Genomic DNA, 21,566 nt, shown 5'->3' on the forward strand with positions numbered 1-21,566 from the left:
AACCCAGTTAAGCTGCATACCACTTTTGTTGCATACATCCTTCTCTCTCCCCATGTTTCCTGATTATCGCCACACTGTCTACTATCAATTAAAGGGAAGAAAGCCAAGAAGAATCTCCTTCATTGGTATCTAACATTTTCACATTGAAATGTCTAAAAACAACTGCGCGTATGTTCTATAATTTCTTGAGTTGAGTTGTGTTCATACATTAACCCAAATGTTTCCAGCAATGTTCAAACCCAAAGAAATCTATAATTTCATTCAAGGCAGTGGTGTGTCTGTCAATGGCATCATATCACCTTTAACCCCTGTACTTGCTAATTTGGGGAAACACAGAAAACCAGATAGAGTTTCATCTGCAATGGTGGCTGTTTAAAAACGACAACAACTCCCACAATACCACACTACACTACAGCCAGGTCTGATGTCCCCCCTTGTTTCCAGTTACTCCCTTAAAGCTCTAAAACGGGTCAAAGGGGTTTGTGTTTGAAATTCTGAACATGATAGTTGGTAAAAAGGATGTGGGCATACAGGGATCGGTGTGTAGTGGGCAGACTGAACAATAACATTGTGCTTTGTGCCAGACGTTGGTGCTCTTATCTCTGCTGCACATGATTTCCATTCAATTAAACTGAGTTATTGAACTGTGAATAGAGTACCCGTCAGTGCTGCTTATCTTCATGTTCTCTCTCATTCCCTTTCACTATCTCTCTTCTGCTCCTTTTAATCCCCTTCTCACTTTTTCCTCTCCAGTGGAGAGTCCGGTGCTGGGAAGACAGAGAACACCAAGAAGGTCATCCAGTATCTGGCTATGGTGGCCTCCTCACATAAAGGCAAGAAGGACAGCAGCACTGTAAGTATCTGTGTGAAGAGACCATGCTGTATTAAAAGGTTCGGATCTGCCAGCCAGTTCCCTCACACTTCAACTTGTGCGGCAAACTGCCCAGTTTAATCCTGTATATCGCCATTTCCTCCAAATAGCAACAATCAGGATCACAGTTTGCCTACGTGAGTAAAGGGGAATGCCTGGAGTGTGTTTTTGTGTGTAGTGTTTGTGTGTGTTCCTTCCTTAGGTTAGAAAAGTGCATGAAGATAGTGTCACTGAGTTACCCAGAAAAGTCTCTTTTCTGTTTGTTTTTTCTTACACCAAGGGTCAAGATCCCAGATCTTACTGTTCTTGCGTTAGAAGGCGTTTACCCTAACATTCGCCATTTCTGTATCTTAATCAACAAGAGCTGACCTAGGCTGCATGGTTATCATCATAGTACTGACCCCAGTCACTCAAATGTTCAGTGATGGACGTCTAGTGCTGCATACTCCTGACCTGGTTTATCATGTTGAGTTTTGTGTCAACCATCTTCTCATGAACACCCTCTCACTGCCACTGGAGATGAGACTGGAGCCTCCCTGGCAGTGAAAGGGTCTCTCACAGATCAATGAGCACAGTGTGAGCATGCCCATCTCCTGTTTTTATCTATCAAACACAACGACCCCCCCCTTCCCTCCCCACCTCCTCATCCTCCCACCTGCCATTTGCCTTGAAGAACAGCATTAGCTGTCCTGTAGTGTTACCTGGATGTAGAAAAACATCTATGTCGTGAGACAGTATTGACTTTTCAACCCCATGACTTGGATAAAATGAGCTCAGTCGATCAAACTAAAGCTCTTTTTGAACAGCACTGCAGACAGGATCTTGCCTGAGTAAGATGGTGTCCCGGCTCCAGACGAGATGTTGATGGTTTGTGGTGTTGCTCCAGCATTGTTGTATATGAGGGACTCATTTGCGGGTTAAATCGATGCTCACCCTCAGGGCCTTTGCCCCAGTGGAGGCGGCCTCCAGCAGGCTGTCCTCAAGGCTCCCGTGGACCTCACCTAAACAGAAATAGCACCAAGTCGATCTCTTTTCTGTGTTCTCACTTTCTCTCCTCACTCGTCAGCTATCTGCTTGAGTGTTTTATTTAACCAGTCTCTTCAGAACAAGCCTTTCCATCAGCTGTCACTTTCATGCCATTTCGCTGTGCTCTATTTCTCTTGTTCTTTTCTCTCCTTTCTTTCCCCCCAGCAACTTAGATTAGCAGGACCTTCCTCTCTGCTCTGCTGACTCTGAGCTGCACCTCTTCAGCTGGTCTGTATCTTTCCTGTTTTTCCTTGAACATTTAAAAAAAGATGAACTTTTGATGACACTAATAGTCTTCTTATGAAGTCACTGCCTTGTTTGTTTTTCATTTATCTTTACATTCTGAGTAAGAACTTGTAATCAAGGTCAGTGAACACAGACTAGTTAGCAAATGTGTGAACATGTCCATCATCATCATTGTGTTCATGCATTATTAACACAGTTTGTGCCCTTCTCCTCTGCATGGCTTTAGCTTGTTTACACCGTAGCTGATGGGAGTGTTTAAGGTAGAGGTCTGCAGACCTTGATGCTAGGCTGACACAGGCCCCTTTGATCAGGTGGATTAGCTCGATGCAGAAGGACGGGGTGTCTGCCTCATTTACCGACCATCACCCAGCTCCACCCACCGCTCCGCAGGCTCTGCAGCGAGTCACGCTGGAAGCAAATCGCTGCCGTTTGTTCATCAGAATCATTTTAACTTGCCGACACGTTGAATGCAAAGGCTTCATTGCCTCACCTAACCCAACGTCACCTCACTCTTCCATCTCCTTCTCTGTTTCTACGTCATCAACAGCGGCCTCTCCTCATTTTAACAGTTTCTCTCAGGACAGCTGAAGTCTGTAGGCCATGGTATGTGTTACATAACGTACTGAAGAAAATCAGGATATTTATTCATATCCAGTTAAGTCCTCCATCTCGTCGCTCACCTACCAGTGGTAATATTCTGAAACCGTCCCCAGCCCATACCCACCTTGAACCACTTCATTCACACCAATCATCATCTACTGCATCTACCTTCCACAACCGACCAATGTGTAATAGTGATGTTTCTGTATATTACTGTTGTCACTAGGGGGAGCTGGAGAAGCAGCTCCTGCAGGCCAATCCCATCCTGGAGGCCTTTGGAAACGCCAAGACCATCAAAAATGACAACTCCTCCCGATTTGTGAGTTTGCTATTTTACCAGACAACTTTTTTACAATTTATATTTTGTGCATGTTTTGTTAATCACCCCATTTCATCCTGGAACATCTTTGCTTATCTCTCTCACAGGGGAAATTCATCCGTATCAACTTTGATGTGACTGGCTACATTGTTGGAGCCAATATTGAGACTTGTATCCTGTCTGTGTGGGTTTTTCTCACTCTGGGAAAATTGTTGTTAAGGCAAAAGGGCACATTTGTTTGGGAAAAAGCCTTAAAGGTAGCTCATATTTTGTATATATATACTTTTAAAGTGCTGCCAATGTCATGTGGCACCTGTAGATTATTATTCTTATTTATGTATGTTTTTTAATCTTATTCACATAATTGATATCACAGAAGAGGAAGTAGATTGTGCATATGTAGTAGATAGTGCCAATGTATTCTTTAACAGCTGAAACTGTCAGACCTGCTGGAGAAGTCTCGCTGTATCAGACAAGCAAAGACAGAAAGAGCTTTTCATATCTTCTACTACATGATCGCTGGTGCCAAGGACAAACAGCGTGGTCAGTTCAAATATACTGCTTTTCTCTCTTCTGTAATCTCAGTACTATTACACATGCTGAACAGTCACTGCAGGTTAACTGACCACATGTTGTACATCATCACTGTCATGTCAGACATTTCTCTAATTGAAACTTACAGAGAAAAAAGGGAGTCAGTCATGGCTTCAGTTTGACTATCACGCGTTTTACAAATCTTTTTAAGGCCACAAGATTTTCCTGAACTCACAGAGGTCTGTGTAATCCCTGTGAAGTTAAACCATGATAATGAGGTTAAAGCTGAGAAAACACACTCTGACTGTTTAACTTTGTGTGTTATATTTTCAGAGGAGCTTCTTCTGGAGCCCTTCAGTAATTACCGTTTCCTGAGTGCTGGTCACGTTCAGATCCCTGGCCAGCAAGACGATGAGCTGTATGAAGAGACCATGGAGGCCATGAACATCATGGGCTTCACCGAAGAGGAGAGACTCGGTATCAGTGATAACTCATTTTACAGTAACTCATCTTGGCAAGATTAGGTTTCTTGGAGTAGGATTAGGTAGGGTGCCACCACTGTTTCTTTAACTGTAATATCACCATGTTTCAGATATCCTGAAGGTGTGCTCCACAGTCATGCAGCTGGGAAACATTGAGTTCAAGAAAGAGAGGAACCAGGAGCAGGCCACCATGCCAGACAACACCGGTTAGACACCAGTGTTTCTCACTTGTTGCCGTGTGGTTATTAACTTTTTCCAATTTCCCAAAGTAAAATGTAGATTTGAATTCATTTTATCTACAGCAGGGAAACAGAATATCTGCTCAAAGAAAAACAGAAGAAACACAGTTAAGGGTACCAACATATTTTTTCTGTCTCTAGCGGCCCAGAAGGTGTGTCACCTGCAGGGCATCAATGTGACAGACTTCACCCGTGCCATCCTCACCCCTCGAATCAAAGTGGGCAGAGAGGTGGTGCAGAAGGCACAGACCAAAGAGCAGGTACTACAGGGAGGCCACTGTGAAACCATAAGAACAATAACACTAATACTGAATTTAATGAACACTTCCCCTCGCTCTTATCGCTCATCAGATATTTTCTCTGTGTGTGTATTTATTAGGCTGACTTTGCTGTTGAAGCCCTGGCTAAAGCTGTGTTTGAGCGACTTTTCCGCTGGATCCTGTCCCGAGTCAACAAGGCCCTGGACAAGACCAAACGCCAGGGAGCCTCCTTCCTGGGAATCCTTGACATTGCCGGCTTTGAGATCTTTGAGGTATGGACATGTTGATCACTGATGAGTCAGAAAACAATCAGCTGCATGATATGTATTCTTCAGTTCTGTTTTTTTGGTCGTTGCAGGACAACTCCTTTGAGCAGCTGTGCATCAACTACACCAATGAGAAGCTGCAGCAGCTCTTCAACCACACCATGTTCATCCTGGAACAGGAAGAGTACCAGAGGGAGGGCATCGAGTGGAACTTCATCGACTTCGGTCTTGACCTGCAGCCTTGCATTGAGCTCATTGAGAGACCAGTGAGTAGCAGTGAGACAACAAAAGCACAGTCATTTAAATCCACTTCATTCATAGATCAAGCCAAGGACGTTCTCCAGCCTAGCGCAGATGTTTTGTGATTTAGTACGATGTGGCTTAATTGAAATTGTGGTCAAACTTAGTGATCGGTGTGTATTCTGCAGAACAACCCTCCAGGCATCCTGGCCCTGCTGGATGAAGAGTGCTGGTTCCCCAAAGCCACAGATATCTCCTTTGTGGAGAAACTCCTGAACACACAAGGAAACCATGTGAAATTTGCCAAACCTAAACAGCTCAAAGACAAGACAGAGTTTTCTATATTTCACTATGCTGGGAGGGTAAGTATGAGGGGATGAACTGTATATAATGGATAACAGCATGATATGTTATCCCCTTTTGAGGACATATGGTTATAATTTGGGTAAGTTCAAAAACATTGACGTTATTTTGTTTGCAGGTGGACTATAACGCCACAGCCTGGTTGACAAAGAACATGGACCCTCTAAATGACAACGTCACAGCGCTGCTCAGCAACTCCTCCAGCCAGTTTGTGCAAGACCTCTGGAAAGACAGTGAGACAAACATAGCTTTCCAAAAATCAATGGTGATCTGTTACAACCATTTTAAATAGAATTTCCAATTTAAAACTTTTAACTTGCATAAGAAACATGTTAGCATACTTAATGAATAAATCTAACAAAACATCGTGCCATCAGATTGATTTTAAACATTCTACATGTGTGTTGTACTTGGACTATTCCAAGTACAACACACCGTTTTTCCCCTTAATGTAATGATGTGTTGTCCATTTCAGCGGACAGAGTGGTGGGTCTTGACACAATAGCCAAGATGTCAGACAGCTCCATGCCGAGCGCCTCAAAGACCAAGAAGGGGATGTTCCGCACGGTGGGACAGCTCTACAAAGAGTCTCTGACCAAACTTATGACCACACTGCACAACACCCAGCCCAACTTTGTCAGATGTATCATCCCCAACCACGAGAAGAGGGTAAAGAAAAGTGCAATGTCGTTAACACTAGAGTCTCTTATGGCAAGTTCCTTTCAAGACACAGTGAGAAAAAAAAGTCAGTATCTGAAGTGTTTGATCAGATTGTTATAGAGAAGGCCAGCTGCTACCTGTCTGTGGCAGACTGGTGATCTGTCAAAGGTGAATTAGTCTCTCCAGTTCCCAGTAACCCAGAAGGATAACCGGTCCAGATATCCGTTTTTAGAAAGTAATAAAAAAAATCCAGCACTTTCATCTCTTGCATGAGTAATATATATGTTTTCCTTCATAAAATCAAATTAAAATCCTTCTGTCCTCAGGCAGGGAAGCTGGACGCACACCTGGTCCTGGAGCAGCTGAGGTGTAATGGTGTGTTGGAGGGGATCCGAATCTGCCGACAGGGATTTCCCAACAGAATTGTCTTCCAGGAGTTCCGCCAGCGGTGAGTGGTATCAAAGGACACTCATTAACTTACGAAGTGCTCATGGAGTTTATAATATTTCCGTAAACCTTTCTCAACATCTATCTGTCTTTTTCCTGTCTGGTAGTTATGAGATCCTGGCTGCTAACGCTATCCCCAAAGGTTTCATGGATGGCAAACAAGCCTGCTGCCTCATGGTGAACACTAAGTTCAAAATTCCCCTCCATCAAAGTTTACGTTCTTTCAGAGATTTTCATACCCTGTGTGAGCCTCCATTTTCTCACTGATCTCCTGTATGTGTAGATCAAGCATCTGGACTTGGACCCCAACCTGTACAGGATTGGACAGAGTAAAATCTTCTTCCGCACCGGAGTGCTGGCCCAGCTGGAGGAGGAGAGAGATCTGAAGATTACTGTGGTCATCATCGCTTTCCAGGCCCAGGCTAGAGGCTTCCTGGCCAGAAAGTATGAATATACAAGCCTCCTCTCACATACTTCACCCTTTAATGAATTGCGCTGTCTGTGTTCAGTATATCTAATCTTTTAGTCAGTATTTTAGCCCTTTTTATTTAACAGAAGAGGGGGGCTTTCATAACTTTTTTGTACATTTTTGCTGTTTTTATTGCTATAAATTAGAAAATAGAACACGCTGCTTTACGTTATACATGATATATTGGTTTCACTGTTGTATTTCTGAAGGGCATTTGCCAAGAGGCAACAGCAACTCACAGCCATGAAAGTGATCCAGAGGAACTGTGCTGCCTATCTCAAACTAAGGAACTGGCAGTGGTGGAGGCTCTTCACAAAGGTCAGCTCATCATTCTGCACAGGAATGCAATGAAAACACATTGATGCCTTTCTCATATTTTTAATGTTGTCTTAGAATTAATTATTCATGGATATTTACCCCATTTTAAAATTTTGATGTTGCTCATCTTCCCAAACCACAGGTCAAGCCTCTGCTGCAAGTGACCAGACAAGAGGAGGAGATGAGTCTGAAGGAGGAAGAGCTGCAGAAAGCCAAAGAAGTTGCTGTCAAGTTTGAATCTGAGCTGAAGGAGATCGCCTTGAAACACACATCGGTAAATAAATAAATATATATAACCACACCTTCTTCTTTCACTTCTTGTCACAGCCATTTAAACCTGTGTGCAAATACCCATTTCATGCCCTTCCCTTTTTCAGTGGTCATTCAGCACACGAGAAAGACCAAGCCAATAACAATAAGCTGCTGTTTAAGGTCTACCAAGAATCTACTGACAATGAAGCCACCCCAATTTTTTCCTGTGCATCTGCTTCAGGTTTTGGAGGAGAGGAACGCACTGCAGGAGCAGCTTCAAGCAGAGACAGAGCTGTATGCTGAGGCGGAAGAGATGAGGGTTCGACTGGCGGCTAAGAAACAGGAGTTGGAGGAGATCCTCCATGAGATGGAGGCAAGACTGGATGAAGAGGAAGAACGTGCTCAGGCTCTGTTAGTGGACAAGAAGAAGATGCAGCAGCAGATGCAGGTCTACACATCTGTCTCTTGTTCATAAGTTACTGTCTCTTGTTGCATCGTATAGATAAGAGGCTTCACGGAGTTTACGCTCCTGCTCAGCTGTGTAACGAAGTTAAAGTATTCTTCATGTAGGAATTGGAAGAACACTTGGAGGAGGAGGAAGATGCCCGCCAAAAGCTGCAGCTGGAGAAGGTCACCTGTGAGGGAAAGATCAAGAAGCTGGAGGATGACATCCTGGTGATGGAGGACCAGAACAATAAGCTGCTGAAGGTAAATGTGGTCAAACAGGCCCTTATATTTGTCAGTCACTTATTAATAGAGTTACTGTATTGAAAGAAGAATGTAGACTTCTGCAAATTAATGACCTGTTCTGTATTTTGCAGGAGAGGAAGTTGATGGAGGAGAGGATTGCAGACTTCAGTACCAACCTGGCAGAGGAAGAGGAGAAGTCAAAGAACCTCACCAAGCTCAAAAACAAACACGAGTCCATGATATCCGAACTAGAGGGTAAATCATCTGTCGTGCATTAACACACAACATTACTGATATAACAAACAGTTATACTTGTAGTTTGGAAAAACACTTATGCTAACTGTTATCGCTCTGCTGTACTTCCAGTCCGCTTGAAAAAGGAAGAGAAGGGTCGACAGGAACTGGATAAAGCCAAGCGTAAGTTGGAAGCAGAGTCGAATGACCTGCAAGAGCAGATAGCCGACCTGCAGGCCCAGATCGCTGACCTCAAAGCCCAGCTCGCAAAGAAGGAGGAGGAGTTACAGAACGCCTTGGCCAGGTGAGGTCCTGCCAAGTTACAAACATAGTACACAATACACCTGAATCTACAAAGCAGAGTAACACTTGCATACCTGTGCACCACATCAGCTTCTAACTTCTTGGATGTTATTTCTTGTTATTTCTCTCATACTAACAAATTTCCTTCTCGATGCACTCTTCTTCCTCTCAGGTTAGAAGATGAGACAGCTCAGAAGAACAATGCTCTGAAGAAGATCAGAGAGCTGGAGGGACACATCTCCGACCTACAAGAGGATCTCGATTCTGAGCGGGCGGCTAGGAACAAGGCCGAGAAGATCAAACGGGACCTCGGGGAAGAGCTGGAGGCTCTCAAGTCCGAGCTAGAGGACACCTTGGACACCACTGCCACACAACAGGAACTACGGTCGGTCATATAATGTTGATACATATATTAAGAATTTACAGATAAGGAACAATTAATTCAAGAGAAAGTGAATATTGAAGGCCACCACTGCAGCAAACCAAGAAGTATAAATATTTTTCTTTGTTCTTAGAAAGCTTGTCTACAGTAAAGGTGTGTGACAGAGGTGATAGCTAAATATGACAAACATCTGCATGATCCATCCATCCAGGGCCAAACGTGAGCAGGAGGTAACCCTGCTGAAGAGAGCCATTGATGAGGAGAACCGGACCCATGAGTCCCAGATACAGGAGATGAGACAGAAACATACCCAGGCTGTAGAGGAGCTCACAGAGCAGCTGGAGCAGTCCAAACGAGTAGGCCTGCGTCATTTCAAACAGTGTTATAAATAATCAGGTGTTATTAAGCTTGTTTGTTTACGCTGATACTGTTTCTGAAGGGCAAACTTTTTTTTCTTTCTAACACGCAGGTTATTGATCTTGTATTTTCTCTCTTCTGCTCAGGTGAAGTCAAACTTGGAGAAGGCTAAACAAGCTCTGGAGAAGGAGACATCAGAATTAACCATGGAGGTGCGCTCACTCGCCCAGGCCAAACAGGATGGGGAGCACAAGAGGAAGAAGTTGGAAGGTCAGGTGGCAGATCTGCAGTCACGCTTCACCGACAGCGAGAAGCAGAAGGCCGAGCTGGGAGAGCGCTGCTCTAAGATCACTGTAAATAACTACCAGTAATTGAATCAATGCCTTTTTAAAAGCTTCTGCACTCATGTGCTGAAATGTCCTTGAAACCTCATCGCCGTCTTCAAACAGGTTGAACTGGAGAGTGTGACAAACCTACTGAATGAAGCAGAGGGCAAGAACATCAAACTGAGTAAAGATGTTAGCAGCCTCTCCTCCCAACTCCAAGACTCACAGGTAAAGTTTAGAGCTGAAACAGTGTATGTTATAACCCCAGTACACTCCTCTTCTGTGACAATTACTGGAAAATGCTTCGACCTTTGACCTGGTGTGCCGCTACAGGAATTGCTGGCTGAGGAGACGCGTCAGAAACTGCAGTTCTCTACAAAGCTGCGGCAAGCAGAAGATGACAAGAATAGCTTGCAGGAGCAGCTTGAAGAGGAGATGGAGGCCAAGAGGAATGTGGAGCGACACGTGTCCACCCTCAACATCCAGGTCTGAGTTCAAACTAGGGGTCACTAATTTACAAGAGTCATTAACAAGAGATTTTAGTGATGTCTTACTGTAGGTGAGATGCAAGTGGGAGGACTGAAGAAGTTGGCAGAGAAACTGAAGGATGAACAAACCTCAAAAAAAAAAAAAAAAAGATTCATTGTCTTCATAATTAGTACCTTAACAAAGGCTTCTTCTGTCCACAGCTGTCAGATTCAAAGAAGAAGCTGGAGGAAATGATGGGAAACATCGAGCTGCTGGAAGAAGGTAAGAAACGCCTCCAGAGAGACTTGGAGGCAGCGAACACCCAGTTTGAGGAGAAGGCCTCTGCATATGATAAGCTGGAGAAGACCAAAAACCGTCTGCAGCAGGAGCTCGAGGACACGCTGATGGACCTGGACAACCAGAGACAGAATGTGTCGAACCTGGAGAAGAAGCAGAAGAAGTTTGACCAGGTCTGTTCAGTCGGAAAACTGGTAACACTAAGACATAAAAGCCATAAAAAACACTTAGGTGTAACATTTTTCACTACAGACTATTCACGCTTTATATACAACATTTAAAAAAAACACTCATTAATTACACATGAAAATTTTTAAATTTCTGTATTTACTGTGACCTAAAACAAGTGCTTTTCTCATGGTTTTCTGTCCTCTCTGGTCTCCAGATGCTGGCCGAGGAGAAGAGTATCTCCAGTAAATATGCAGATGAGAGAGACCGGGCTGAAGCCGAGGCCAGAGAGAAGGAGACCAAGGCTCTGTCCCTGGCAAGAGCTCTGGATGAGGCCCAAGAGTCCAGAGAGGAGCTGGAGAGAGCCAACAAGGCCCTGAGGATGGAGATGGAGGACCTGATCAGCTCCAAGGATGACGTGGGAAAAAATGTTAGTGCTGGAACATTGTTTCATTCAAAACATCACTGAATGTGTCACGCACGAGACCGGGGACTTACTTCAAAGTCCATGGTTTGGCTGGCCGACTGTCTGGTGCTATTTACACCAAAATGTAGCAGTTCATTTAGCAATGTATTGATGGCAGGTCCACGAGCTGGAGAAATCCAAGCGAGGCCTGGAGGCTCAGGTGGAAGAGATGAAGACCCAGCTGGAGGAGCTTGAGGATGAGCTACAGGCAGCTGAGGATGCCAAGCTGCGTCTGGAGGTCAACATGCAGGCCCTGAAGGCCCAGTTCGAGAGGGACCTCCAGGGACGAGATGAGATGGGCGAGGAGAAGAAGAGGCAGCTTGTCAAGCAGGTAAAGAGGCATGACCCTGTGATTTGATCCACAGTAAGAGAATGTCACACCAGCTGTATCCTTAGTCTGAGCAATGATGCATATTGATTGCAGGTTCGTGAGCTGGAGACTGAGTTGGAGGATGAACGTAAGCAGAGGGCCCTGGCAACAGCAGCCAAAAAGAAGTTGGAGACAGACATAAAAGATCTGGAGGGACAGATCGAAACGGCCAGTAAGGGACGAGAAGAGGCCATCAAACAGCTCCGCAAGCTCCAGGTGAGAGGGAGGGGGCGGAGGAACTGCACAGCGGGTTCAGCTCAGGACAATTATTTGTCTAAACATGGTGCACGTTTATTGGATCTGATTTTGGATGCACATGTTCGCTTTTACCATTTACTGCTTTTTGCAGGTATGAAATTATTTTGTACATGTTGGAAACTTTTCTGCTGGGACCTGATGCTTACTGTATGACTTATGAGTGGTGTGTTTCTGTGCTGGAAACTCATACATGTAATGTTGACATCAAAGGTCAAAGCTCTTGCCTTAGAACTGTAAATATAGCTTGTAGATAAACCACATCCCAATGCTGGTGGTCTCATCACTCTTCATATTGCGGTCTCCATTTCTCTTCGTCCCACCAGGCCCAGATGAAGGACTTCCAGAGGGAGCTGGAAGACGCCCGTGCTGCAAGAGAGGACGTGTTGGCTACTGCAAAGGAGAGTGAGAAGAAGGCCAAGAGTCTCGAGGCTGAGCTCATGCAGCTACAGGAGGTAACACATTTGACTCTTGCCAAGGCAGCAACTTGCTGGGGAACAGAGGCTTGACATAAAGGATTCGTCTCTGTTACTAGGACCTGGCTGCAGCTGAGAGGGCACGGAAGCAGGCAGAGGCTGAGAGAGATGAGCTGTCCGATGAGCTGGCCAGCAACTCCTCTGGAAAGTGGGTGGAGATGTCCTTTTGCTGCTTTGTCTGTGAAATGAACGCAGAAGACAAACATTGGTGACATTTGTTTTCTGCTGTACTCCACATGCAGGTCAGCCTTGGCAGATGAGAAACGACGTCTGGAAGCTAAGATCTCCCAGCTAGAGGAAGAGCTGGAGGAAGAACAGAGCAACATGGAGATCCTCAACGACAGGCTGAAGAAGAGCACGCAGCAGGTGACTAGACAGGAGCAGCTGCTTGAGTCAACAAAGAGCTCAGTAAGAGCAGACGTCTCACTCCTCTCTCCCTCCACAGGTGGATCAGCTGAACAACGAGCTGCAGACGGAGCGCAGCACCTCCCAGAAGAACGAGAGCGCCCGGCAGCAGATGGAGCGCCAGAACAAGGAGCTGAAGGCCAAGCTCCAAGAGATGGAGAACCAGGTCAAGTCCAAGTTCAAGTCCTCCATTTCTGCCTTGGAGGCTAAAGTGGCACAGCTGGAGGAGCAGCTGGAGCAGGAGAGCAGGTTGGGACAGAGAAAGTCAAAAAGTCAAAGATTAAGTCCGATAAGATGGTTTTGTGTGAATACGCTCCTCACCTGAGAAGGTTTGACATCACTGGTGTTCCTCACTGAACTCTTTTGTCCTCTCTCAGGGAAAAGCAGGCATCTGCGAAGACTATACGCCAGAAGGACAAGAAGCTGAAGGACCTGATGATGCAGGTGGAGGATGAAAGGAAACAAGCAGAGCAATACAAAGACCAGGTGCGATCACTTAATGCAACCATGCTCAAGCACAAGTCTGTACAGACAAGACATAGTGTCCAGTGCACTGGGATTGTTAGCTGGGATGGTCTATCGAAAACAATGCTATATTGCCTCCAATCGGTCACCAGGGTGAAAAGGCAAATGCCCGCATGAAGCAGCTGAAGCGGCAGCTAGAGGAGTCAGAGGAGGAGTCTCAGCGTGCTACAGCTGCTCGCAGGAAGCTGCAGCGGGAGCTGGATGAAGCCACCGAGGCCAACGATGCCATGAGCCGCGAGGTCAACTCTCTCAAGAGCAAACTCAGGTAGGACCAAACGCTAAAGAGTCCGTCTCACCTCTTGTCTCATTCACCTTTGTGACATTGCAACAGCACACAGATACTGCAGTAAGAACAGTGGACAGAATGGTAAACAGTCACTATGTGGAGGATGTCTGCGAATGAGTAAACTATGCATATCATACATCTATTCACACAGAATAAATCACCTCAGATAGTGTTGACTGTTCTCAGGTCAGTGACACGAGTCGTCTTCAGAGGGTTGCACATTTAAAGCATTCAAATAGATTTAGTATGGTGGCCTTACCGAGCGCAAGCAAAACAACGGTGTCCATCTCTGTTGCAGAGGCAACCCTGAACCCAAGGAGTAACACAGCAGGTACCTCTGCGCCTAAGTTACCCCATCACCATTTCTTATTAACTTACCATAACTTTTCATTCCCCCGCACACACTCCTAATGCTGTCACATCTTTCACTGAGCCTGACTGAGAGAAATATGGCTCATCATCTCCCATGATTTCCTTAGAATCAGTTAAAATTTTAGGCAGCTAGTGACTTTTCCATTCCATCAATTTCTAACTGGTGGCCATATTTTTCTCAGTGCTTGGTTTGACTGCCATAAACCAAACTCATTTTCCTGAACCAGGGGTCAAATGAGTTACAAAGATAACCAGCGTGCTTAACCTGTACCCCAAGCATAACCTGTAAAGTCTGCAATTCATCAACACCCCGAGTGGTTTTCAAGCAATCTTTAACCAGCTCAGTCACATACCACTTCTCTCACCCCAGGGACATGTGTCTGTGTTTGCATCTCTGTCTTGTGTGCATCTCTGTGGCATTGCAGACGTGGAAATGAGCCCTCCTTTGGCAGCACACCTCGACGTATGGGCGGAGGCCGAAGGGTGGTCGAGGATGCCTCAGAGGAGGAGGTCGACTCCCAGAGCGACTTCAATGGAACCAAGTCCGTGGAGTAAGGCATGTCAAACAACAAGATTTCAGATTTCCTACCAGGGCCAGGCCTGCCACTTCCAACAGAGAGCAACTTCGAAGCCTATCCAGTTCTTTCTTATCGCTTCAAAAAATATAGTCTCCTATTTCCAGTAGCGTACTGATCTATCTTCTTATCTCAACACCTTTTCTCGACACACAATAATCAGAAAGACTTGATATCAACTAGGGGAGTTGTTTTGGTGGCTCTGCTGACGTGTGATTTGCTGTTCCTTTTATTTTTTTTTTTTATTTACACTGTTTTGTACTGCACTGAATGACCAGGTTTTGTACACAAGAATAGGCGCCTCTAATTACCACGCTAACCTGCCAGCAAAGCCTTGGGTCTCCACAATAAGTCACCTTACAACTTAAAGCAGAGACACCATGTAAATCTCTGGATCAGTAGCTATTATCAGCGATTGTTGTCCTATTGCCTGTGACTGCTGTTAAAGTGTTTCAGAGCAGCACTGAGGTGGCTTAGACTGGATATGTCGAAAGTTATTTCTATACTCAGTCTGCATCCAGTCAGTGCTGCCATTTGTACCCCAACAAACAAATATTTAGGTGTTAACCATTTTCTAATGTCACCGTTTTATATTATTTGCACCCGTCTTGTGTCCAGGTATGTTTAGATTACTTTTACGAAGAGTCAGAATGTTTTAGGTCAGAGAAAGTTTAGGGTTACCCCAACTATAAAAGCACAAGTCAGTTTTCAACATTGGGCACTTAGCAGCACTTAATTTTATACATTTTTTTTACTGTACATGTTCAAAAAGCCCCTGATCACCTGAAACTAACTCATTGTCATTGATCATGTTATATGTAACCAACTGATGTTTACATGACACCAATCCTATCTATTAATTGTTGAACCACCTGCACAAGAATAAAGATCTTCAAAAAAAAAAAAAGAACGACTTTGATTTTCCTCCTTTTAATGTTTCTGTCTTGGTCAGTAACTTCAAAGGTCAAACTGGATCATCACAACAGAGCATCATTCTCATCTGCTCAGTTCAACTGCGAAAACGACTGCAAATCACCAGGATCAAAGTTGGGTAGAGTACCTCAGGCACAAACAGTTTAGAGTCCAAATACAGAAGCAGTTGCAGAGGTGCTTCATTCAAACACCCAGTACACAGTGGTCGTGGATCACGATTGCAGTTAGCTCATGTTAGCTGAAGGAAGGTTAAACAGCAAAGAGGAGCGGTAAACCCAGCGGCGATATGTAAGGGCCGCAAGTTAATTCCTACATAGCAGTATACAGTGACGACCGCTATACAAACATATTTAGATATACACTGTAATATCTGCTTAATGAGCTGCTGGATGGCAGTTGTGAAAACTCAAGATTAACCAGAAACATTTCAGGGAAAAGTACAAGTGTCACAAAAATTATTTCTCACTCTTATTTCTCCATTCACATTAGTTCTCACTAAAAGGCAGGAAGAGTATTCAATATAGGCTCTATACACCTACACAGATATACTATGAAACTGTGCTTATCTTTGACCTCTTAAAATCTATTATTGCTTGGTATTTTCACAATCTGCCCACCATATAACTCTTCTCCTAGGAAAGGAGGTCTCACACCTATTAAAGAATCATTACTGTACATTCAGTAGTGAACATGTGCCAATCTAACCTCTACAGTCAACTAAAATCCGTACAAAAGTTATTGGTAACAGTAGATCATAAATCTGCAGCATGACAAATGAACATCTTATCTCTGAGGCAAAAAAAAAAAAACCTAAAAAGCTACGCTTCATGTTCATAAGCCTTGCATACCAGAAAATGATTAGTCTGCTGAGACAAGTCTGTGCAATGGCAGGAGGGAGGAGATGGAGACGAGCTGGGTCGAAGTGAATTTGAACAGCTACCGTGTGAGATTCCACGAGCCTGAAAGACAAAGCAGGGCCTACAAACTGAAGAGGTAATGACACTGATGAAGGCAGCGATGGCTAAAGTACTAACACTAACTCCTGGCAGCGACTTTTCAATACTGAATCTCTTCTAGAAAAAAATATTGGCTCTCATCTTTTCAAGCAACAACATCAAGCTCCTCCATAACAAACGGGTAGTCTGTGCCGGTGCGGTTCAGTGCTACATTATTCGAGCCCAGTCTTCAAAGAATAAAAGAACAAAAGCTTGTTAAAAGTTTTACAGTGTTTCTCATATCAGATTCAAAGAGACAAAAAACTCTGACATTATTTTATGTTTGATCAGTTTTCCATTTATCAACACTTTGGTTTGAACTTGGTCATAAACATTTGTACGATAGGACCCTTTTAGAGATGATTCTTGGTCCCTACATCAGGGTCGCATCCAGTGGCTGGTTGTAATTTTATAATCAATGGGCAAGTGCATTAACCACCCTAAATGTGAGTTTCATCAGCCCCGTTGTGGCTCACCCACCACAGAAATCTAATCCACAGATGGAGAAGGATTGTTTTGAGATGCTACCCACCACAGTGTCAGAGATACAGCAGAAGATACAGTGAGAGCGCTTGGTTCTTCTTCTACTCTTTGACTTTACACGAGCTGCAGTGCTGCTTCCAGTGACAGAAATGGTGTGATACTAGCCTGAGGCAGCAGAAGTCCACGCGCTGATTATATGGGGCACGGAGCAAGGAGAGTGGCTTTCTTGTTCAGATAGTTCAGCGGGCACGTGGCGACAAGGAAGACAGCTCAGTTCAAAGTCCCACTGCTGTAGTTTATTGGGGCAGGAGAGGGGACAGGGGCTCGGAGTTGGGTTATTGGGGGGGTGGGGGGAGCATCTTTCTCCTCTCATAGCAGAATTTTGACCCCTCCCTGAGGAGACTGGGCGCCCTGGGAGACTCCTCTCGGAGGAGCTGGTCCAAACTCTAACCGTTTCACTAAACTGCAAAACAAGATGTAGCAGATACACTCATGAGATTAAAAAACAACAACAACAAAAAAAACCCATCAAAATACTTTTAGTTCAAATATTTGATGGCTTCACACACACATACAAATAAAAAACAGTAGATTATGATGAAAAACAAGCTTTTACCCCTGTTTAAGTACAACCAAGTACTGCTTAACCAGAAAAACTGACTTCTATGTAATACCTGATTGAACCACAACAACAAGAGTTCTTCCACTCATTTAAACTGTGCTGCTGTTGTTTTGCTCACCTGTCGTACTGAGGAGGGGGACTCGTGCTGGTGGCTTGGAGTTCAGAGCCCCTGTCTAAACCAGGACTACCAGGGCCAGCCGGAAGTGCTGGTCTGCTGACAGGCACGTCGCACACAAAGTCTCGACAGGACGCCAACTTTGACTCCAGGTTCTAGCAGGGATACCAAAGAACTGTCAGTCAGCTCACACATGGAAAATCAAACGTGTCGTTACTCTATTTAGTGATCACAGTTATCTGTACAGCTGCTGGGGTGGTATCATTTCCAAATTTCTTACTCCAACTTTTCTCAGCAGCTCTCCTACAATGTTGAGTGCAGATATTCTAGCAGACGTAGTGAGCGGCGTCCCCGTTAGACCATCACCTAAAACAAAACAGACATAAAACATAGTGTGTTAACACGACGCTGGTATATTTATCATCATTGCGGTTAGTACTACAGTCAAGGTTGTTCTACACACCTCGTCGGATACTGGAAGCTGGGGGTGTGGCATATGAACTGATAGGTTTGGCGGGTGTGACGGGGATGGATGAGATACCAGCTGATGGACACGTCAGATCTGCTCGATCTGCGTCCTTGCCCAGGCTGCTGGACGGCCGTCTCTCCTTCTGACGTACTGCCAGCTCCTGGCGAAGGTCTGACACCAACAGATATAATGAGTCAGCTTTTCATGAAACGATAAAGATTCCAGTGGCACGTGTCTGAAGAGCACCAACACCGGTTCCCATTACATTATATTTTGGACAAAAATGAAATTGCAGAGACTTCTAACTACCTAAAATAAGTAATCCATGCAGTCATGTCAGCTTTGTGGTACTCAAGTGCACACTTTTAAAAAAAAAATCAATTAATCTGAACTAAAAACTGCATTTCCACCAAATAACAACACAAGTGTCCTGATTCCTCTAACATCAAGCCAATGTCGATCAAGCACAGACAGAGAGTGTAGAGCCAACAGCCAGCTGACTGTTGACATGCACGTTTACCCTTCCACAAGTCAAAACCTCCACTCTGTAGTGTATATTTCTAATACAAAAAAATAAAAATAAAAAACAATTTTCATGCTAGTGTGAATCAGAGTGTCCACAAATTCTCAAAATGGAAACTAACAATATGTCCAGTAATAAATTGCCACTGACATTGTATAGACTTGCTTTACTTTTCTTTAAAATAAGACATTGACCGCCTAACTGCCACCAACTCAACAACCAAGCAGCAACAGATAACAGCTGAGCAGCAAGTGCACGGCAAAAACTAGCCAACAGGTAACCTAGGTCTAGGTCATCTAGAGCTGACCTGAGATCTACAAGAGCCCATCAGCACCTTGTTGTGTCAGGGCCCTAACAATGGCAATAACAGCAGATATGTAACTATCCTATCTGTCATGGGTGACCACACTTAAGCAAGTTTCATATCACTCTGAAATAAATGGAAAACGGTGGGTGTCTGGATGGAGGCAAAAACAGAATTCAAAACTGTGAAGTACATTTGATCAGTATAAAATGAGCTCAAACATAAAAAAAAACACAGGTACAGCCTGTAAAAGCCCTTCTAATGAGATTGGGCGGTACAAATACATACTAGAACACAACTCAGATCAGATGCAGGATAAACAGGAAAAGTAGGCAAGAAAGAAATTGGAGATTTAATCCAGCTATCAAAATTCACTGAGTCAGGCAGAACTGTCAGTTTGTAGAGAAATCAGCAGGTCTTGTTAACCTGAGAGGCTACACTGAGTGCATGTTGGTGTGCATACCTCTGGCTTCATCCTTGAGCCTCTGAACGGACTCGAGCAGGTTCTCCTTCTCATCCAGCTCGCTCTCAAGAAAGGCGTTCCTCTCAATGACGTGGTTCATCCGCTGCTCAAAGTCCTCCAGAGACATGATGGTAGCCCTGGGACAAGCAGAGAGGGTGGAATGATAAAAGTTAACAGTGTGAGTATGTGTAATAAAGTCAGGTTAGCCAGTTAGCTTTTCATTTGGTGGTGAAATCCTTTGGTGAGACAATAACATAAGACCTTTGAGACACTGACCTTTTCGTCCTCTCCAGGTCGTCATTGGACTGTTCAAGCTCTCTGATGTACTTCTGCAGGTGATCCCTCACCGCTCTGGTTTGTCCAAGATCTTCCTCCAGCGTTGAGATGTGCCTAAAAGCATCCGCCTGCTGAACCTCAAATTTCTCCTGCAAACAGCATGCAGACATTGAAATAACTGACAAAAGCAACGGCAGCTTTGCAGTGTCCTTGCAGATTAATCAATGCACCCGCCGGCACAGTATTCAAATAGAAGATCTGTGCTTTTTTTTCAGCAGAGACAAAAAATCCCTTTGAATGTTCTTCCTCCTCCTTGTCCCCAAGAACCTCTGAGCGATACAGGGTTTTTAGCACAATCCTGCATTCACTTCTCCAATTAATGCTCTCTTCCCCATGGACCACTGAACAAAAATAGCAGTCAGCTGCCTTGTAGTTTTACGAGTGGCAGCAGCAATGATATGCTGAATTTAGGTTGGCTCATGGCTCTGTGTGTGTGTGTGTGTGTGTGTGTGTGTGTGTGTGTGTGTGTGTGCCTCTGTGTGTGTGTGCCTCTGTCTGTCTGGCTGGCTGAAGGAACAGAACTGCTTCAGCATCCCTCACTAGCCACAGCACCAGAACTTGTCAGGTCTGCCGGGGCCAAGGCCTCTTTATGATCACGGTGCTCTACCTTTATGCTTTCCAGTTCCATGCGGAGTCGGCTGTTGTCGAAAAGCAGCTCTTTGTTTCGACCCTCACACTGCTTCAGCTCGGTTTCCAGTTCAGCTTCATAGTCTCGACTCATCTGTTGAAACTCCTGCAGCTCCTCCTGAGCCTCATCAGCCCTGGTGACAATACATTGTTTACTACCAAACAACGCCTAACGGTTATAGCTATAGTGCATGATTATTATTTAATCGGCCGATTAAAGAATGTCTGTGCCATATGTTACAGTCCAACGTTACCTTTGCTGATGTCTCCCTGCCTGTTCCTTCCAGAAGCCCAGCTCCTCCGCCAGGGATGCAAACTTATGTGTTGTTGGCTCCACCATGTCTGCTACTTTGTGTCAAAATGGTGGGAATGGGAGACCTAACTGTAAATTAAAACACAGTGATGTTACTGCTTTATCTGTATCTGTCATGCGAGCACATACATCCGCATCATTCGAACCATAATATTGTTAAGAGCTTGCGAATGCTAGCTAAGTTAGCTAGCATTAGTCCACAGCGGTGTGGATTTTGTACCGGTATACTCAGGCCTGGAAAAGTACATACATGTGTTTTTGCATTTATCTCTATCAAGTACGAAAACATAATGATGCGAAGTGAACGGGTTAGCTACTTTCTAAAGCTAACAGCTGAGTTGGAAAGTGCATATGCCATGGCTAAGCTTTTCAGCTAAGCTAACATAGCTAGCTTAAGCGACTTAGCCCGAATCTTATTCCAACAAAGTGAAAAACTCAAACATGGCAGACTCACCTGCATACGAGGAACCGATTAAAACATGCTACAGCTGACGGAATGTATTCCGTGGTAAGGTTAAATTCACCGGATTTGTGGAGCAAACGTACCGTGACTGCACTAACTAATCTCTTTTACGTTCGGACGGTAGTCACCAACCAAATACAAACGAAGCTTGGGTTCTAGAATGCCATTGGACAATAGAGACGACGTCAGGAAAATGCCATCCAATCATGTTTTTCAACGAAATTGTAACGGCGGGAGGAGGAGGAGCCCTCAACACAACACACTGCAGCTGAGGTGGAAGTTGTTCGTCGTCACTGTGCAGAGCTGCGAAGCTATATTGTGGAAGTTAAAGATAGAATTTTATTTTTAACATCTCTTATTATTATGGAAGGTG

General features: G+C 44.5%; 2 protein-coding genes across 6 annotated transcripts in view; one reads left to right on the top strand and one right to left on the bottom strand.

The window, feature by feature from the left end:
• Window positions 1–15,442, top strand: part of myh11a (myosin, heavy chain 11a, smooth muscle) — a 27,744-nt gene extending 12,302 nt beyond the window's left edge. For 2 of the 5 annotated variants that reach the window (XM_076727438.1, XM_076727437.1), the window contains exons 5-42: window positions 754–853; window positions 982–1,008; window positions 2,970–3,062; window positions 3,170–3,233; window positions 3,507–3,605; window positions 3,930–4,073; window positions 4,189–4,284; window positions 4,459–4,577; window positions 4,697–4,849; window positions 4,936–5,109; window positions 5,272–5,445; window positions 5,565–5,679; window positions 5,922–6,115; window positions 6,433–6,554; window positions 6,661–6,730; window positions 6,837–6,997; window positions 7,232–7,340; window positions 7,483–7,614; window positions 7,834–8,040; window positions 8,163–8,300; window positions 8,414–8,537; window positions 8,649–8,820; window positions 8,992–9,204; window positions 9,413–9,557; window positions 9,705–9,911; window positions 10,008–10,112; window positions 10,218–10,370; window positions 10,574–10,822; window positions 11,035–11,247; window positions 11,402–11,614; window positions 11,708–11,869; window positions 12,235–12,363; window positions 12,444–12,532; window positions 12,627–12,750; window positions 12,830–13,038; window positions 13,167–13,275; window positions 13,407–13,579; window positions 14,398–14,637. In XM_076727438.1, the coding sequence (XP_076583553.1) occupies window positions 754–853; window positions 982–1,008; window positions 2,970–3,062; window positions 3,170–3,233; window positions 3,507–3,605; window positions 3,930–4,073; window positions 4,189–4,284; window positions 4,459–4,577; window positions 4,697–4,849; window positions 4,936–5,109; window positions 5,272–5,445; window positions 5,565–5,679; window positions 5,922–6,115; window positions 6,433–6,554; window positions 6,661–6,730; window positions 6,837–6,997; window positions 7,232–7,340; window positions 7,483–7,614; window positions 7,834–8,040; window positions 8,163–8,300; window positions 8,414–8,537; window positions 8,649–8,820; window positions 8,992–9,204; window positions 9,413–9,557; window positions 9,705–9,911; window positions 10,008–10,112; window positions 10,218–10,370; window positions 10,574–10,822; window positions 11,035–11,247; window positions 11,402–11,614; window positions 11,708–11,869; window positions 12,235–12,363; window positions 12,444–12,532; window positions 12,627–12,750; window positions 12,830–13,038; window positions 13,167–13,275; window positions 13,407–13,579; window positions 14,398–14,527 (5,410 nt within the window). In that variant the 3' untranslated portion in view covers window positions 14,528–14,637. Of the gene's footprint in view, window positions 1–753; window positions 854–981; window positions 1,009–2,088; window positions 2,263–2,969; window positions 3,063–3,169; window positions 3,234–3,506; window positions 3,606–3,929; window positions 4,074–4,188; window positions 4,285–4,458; window positions 4,578–4,696; window positions 4,850–4,935; window positions 5,110–5,271; window positions 5,446–5,564; window positions 5,680–5,921; window positions 6,116–6,432; window positions 6,555–6,660; window positions 6,731–6,836; window positions 6,998–7,231; window positions 7,341–7,482; window positions 7,615–7,833; window positions 8,041–8,162; window positions 8,301–8,413; window positions 8,538–8,648; window positions 8,821–8,991; window positions 9,205–9,412; window positions 9,558–9,704; window positions 9,912–10,007; window positions 10,113–10,217; window positions 10,371–10,573; window positions 10,823–11,034; window positions 11,248–11,401; window positions 11,615–11,707; window positions 11,870–12,234; window positions 12,364–12,443; window positions 12,533–12,626; window positions 12,751–12,829; window positions 13,039–13,166; window positions 13,276–13,406; window positions 13,580–13,898; window positions 13,932–14,397 lie in introns of those variants that run through there. The other 3 variants (XM_076727440.1, XM_076727439.1, XM_076727441.1) reach the window with 3 other exon arrangements.
• LOC143318914 (nuclear distribution protein nudE homolog 1-like) lies at window positions 14,735–21,330 on the bottom strand. The gene is made up of 9 exons (XM_076727442.1): window positions 21,185–21,330; window positions 20,672–20,799; window positions 20,398–20,551; window positions 19,731–19,879; window positions 19,455–19,591; window positions 18,159–18,335; window positions 17,976–18,061; window positions 17,699–17,850; window positions 14,735–17,421 (listed from the first exon to the last, which is right to left on the bottom strand). The coding sequence occupies exons 2-9, from the start codon at window positions 20,755–20,757 to the stop codon at window positions 17,328–17,330; spliced, it is 1,035 nt and encodes a 344-aa protein (XP_076583557.1). The 5' UTR covers window positions 20,758–20,799; window positions 21,185–21,330; the 3' UTR covers window positions 14,735–17,327.
• Between the last annotated feature and the right edge of the window lie 236 nt (window positions 21,331–21,566).

This window comes from Chaetodon auriga, chromosome 4 (genome assembly GCF_051107435.1).
Source record: "Chaetodon auriga isolate fChaAug3 chromosome 4, fChaAug3.hap1, whole genome shotgun sequence".
In the NCBI taxonomy this organism is placed as follows: domain Eukaryota; kingdom Metazoa; phylum Chordata; class Actinopteri; order Chaetodontiformes; family Chaetodontidae; genus Chaetodon; species Chaetodon auriga.

Bases quoted from the DNA above. Each gene is read 5' to 3' on its own strand.
- LOC143318914 (XM_076727442.1), bottom strand. From the start codon at position 20,757: ATGGTGGAGCCAACAACACATAAGTTTGCATCCCTGGCGGAGGAGCTG. The intron at 20,552-20,671 runs GTAACGTTGGAC...TATTGTCACCAG, and splicing joins GCAGGGAGACATCAGCAAAG to GGCTGATGAGGCTCAGGAGG. The intron at 17,422-17,698 runs GTGAGCAAAACA...CTTGTTTTGCAG, and splicing joins CCCCCTCCTCAGTACGACAG to TTTAGTGAAACGGTTAGAGT.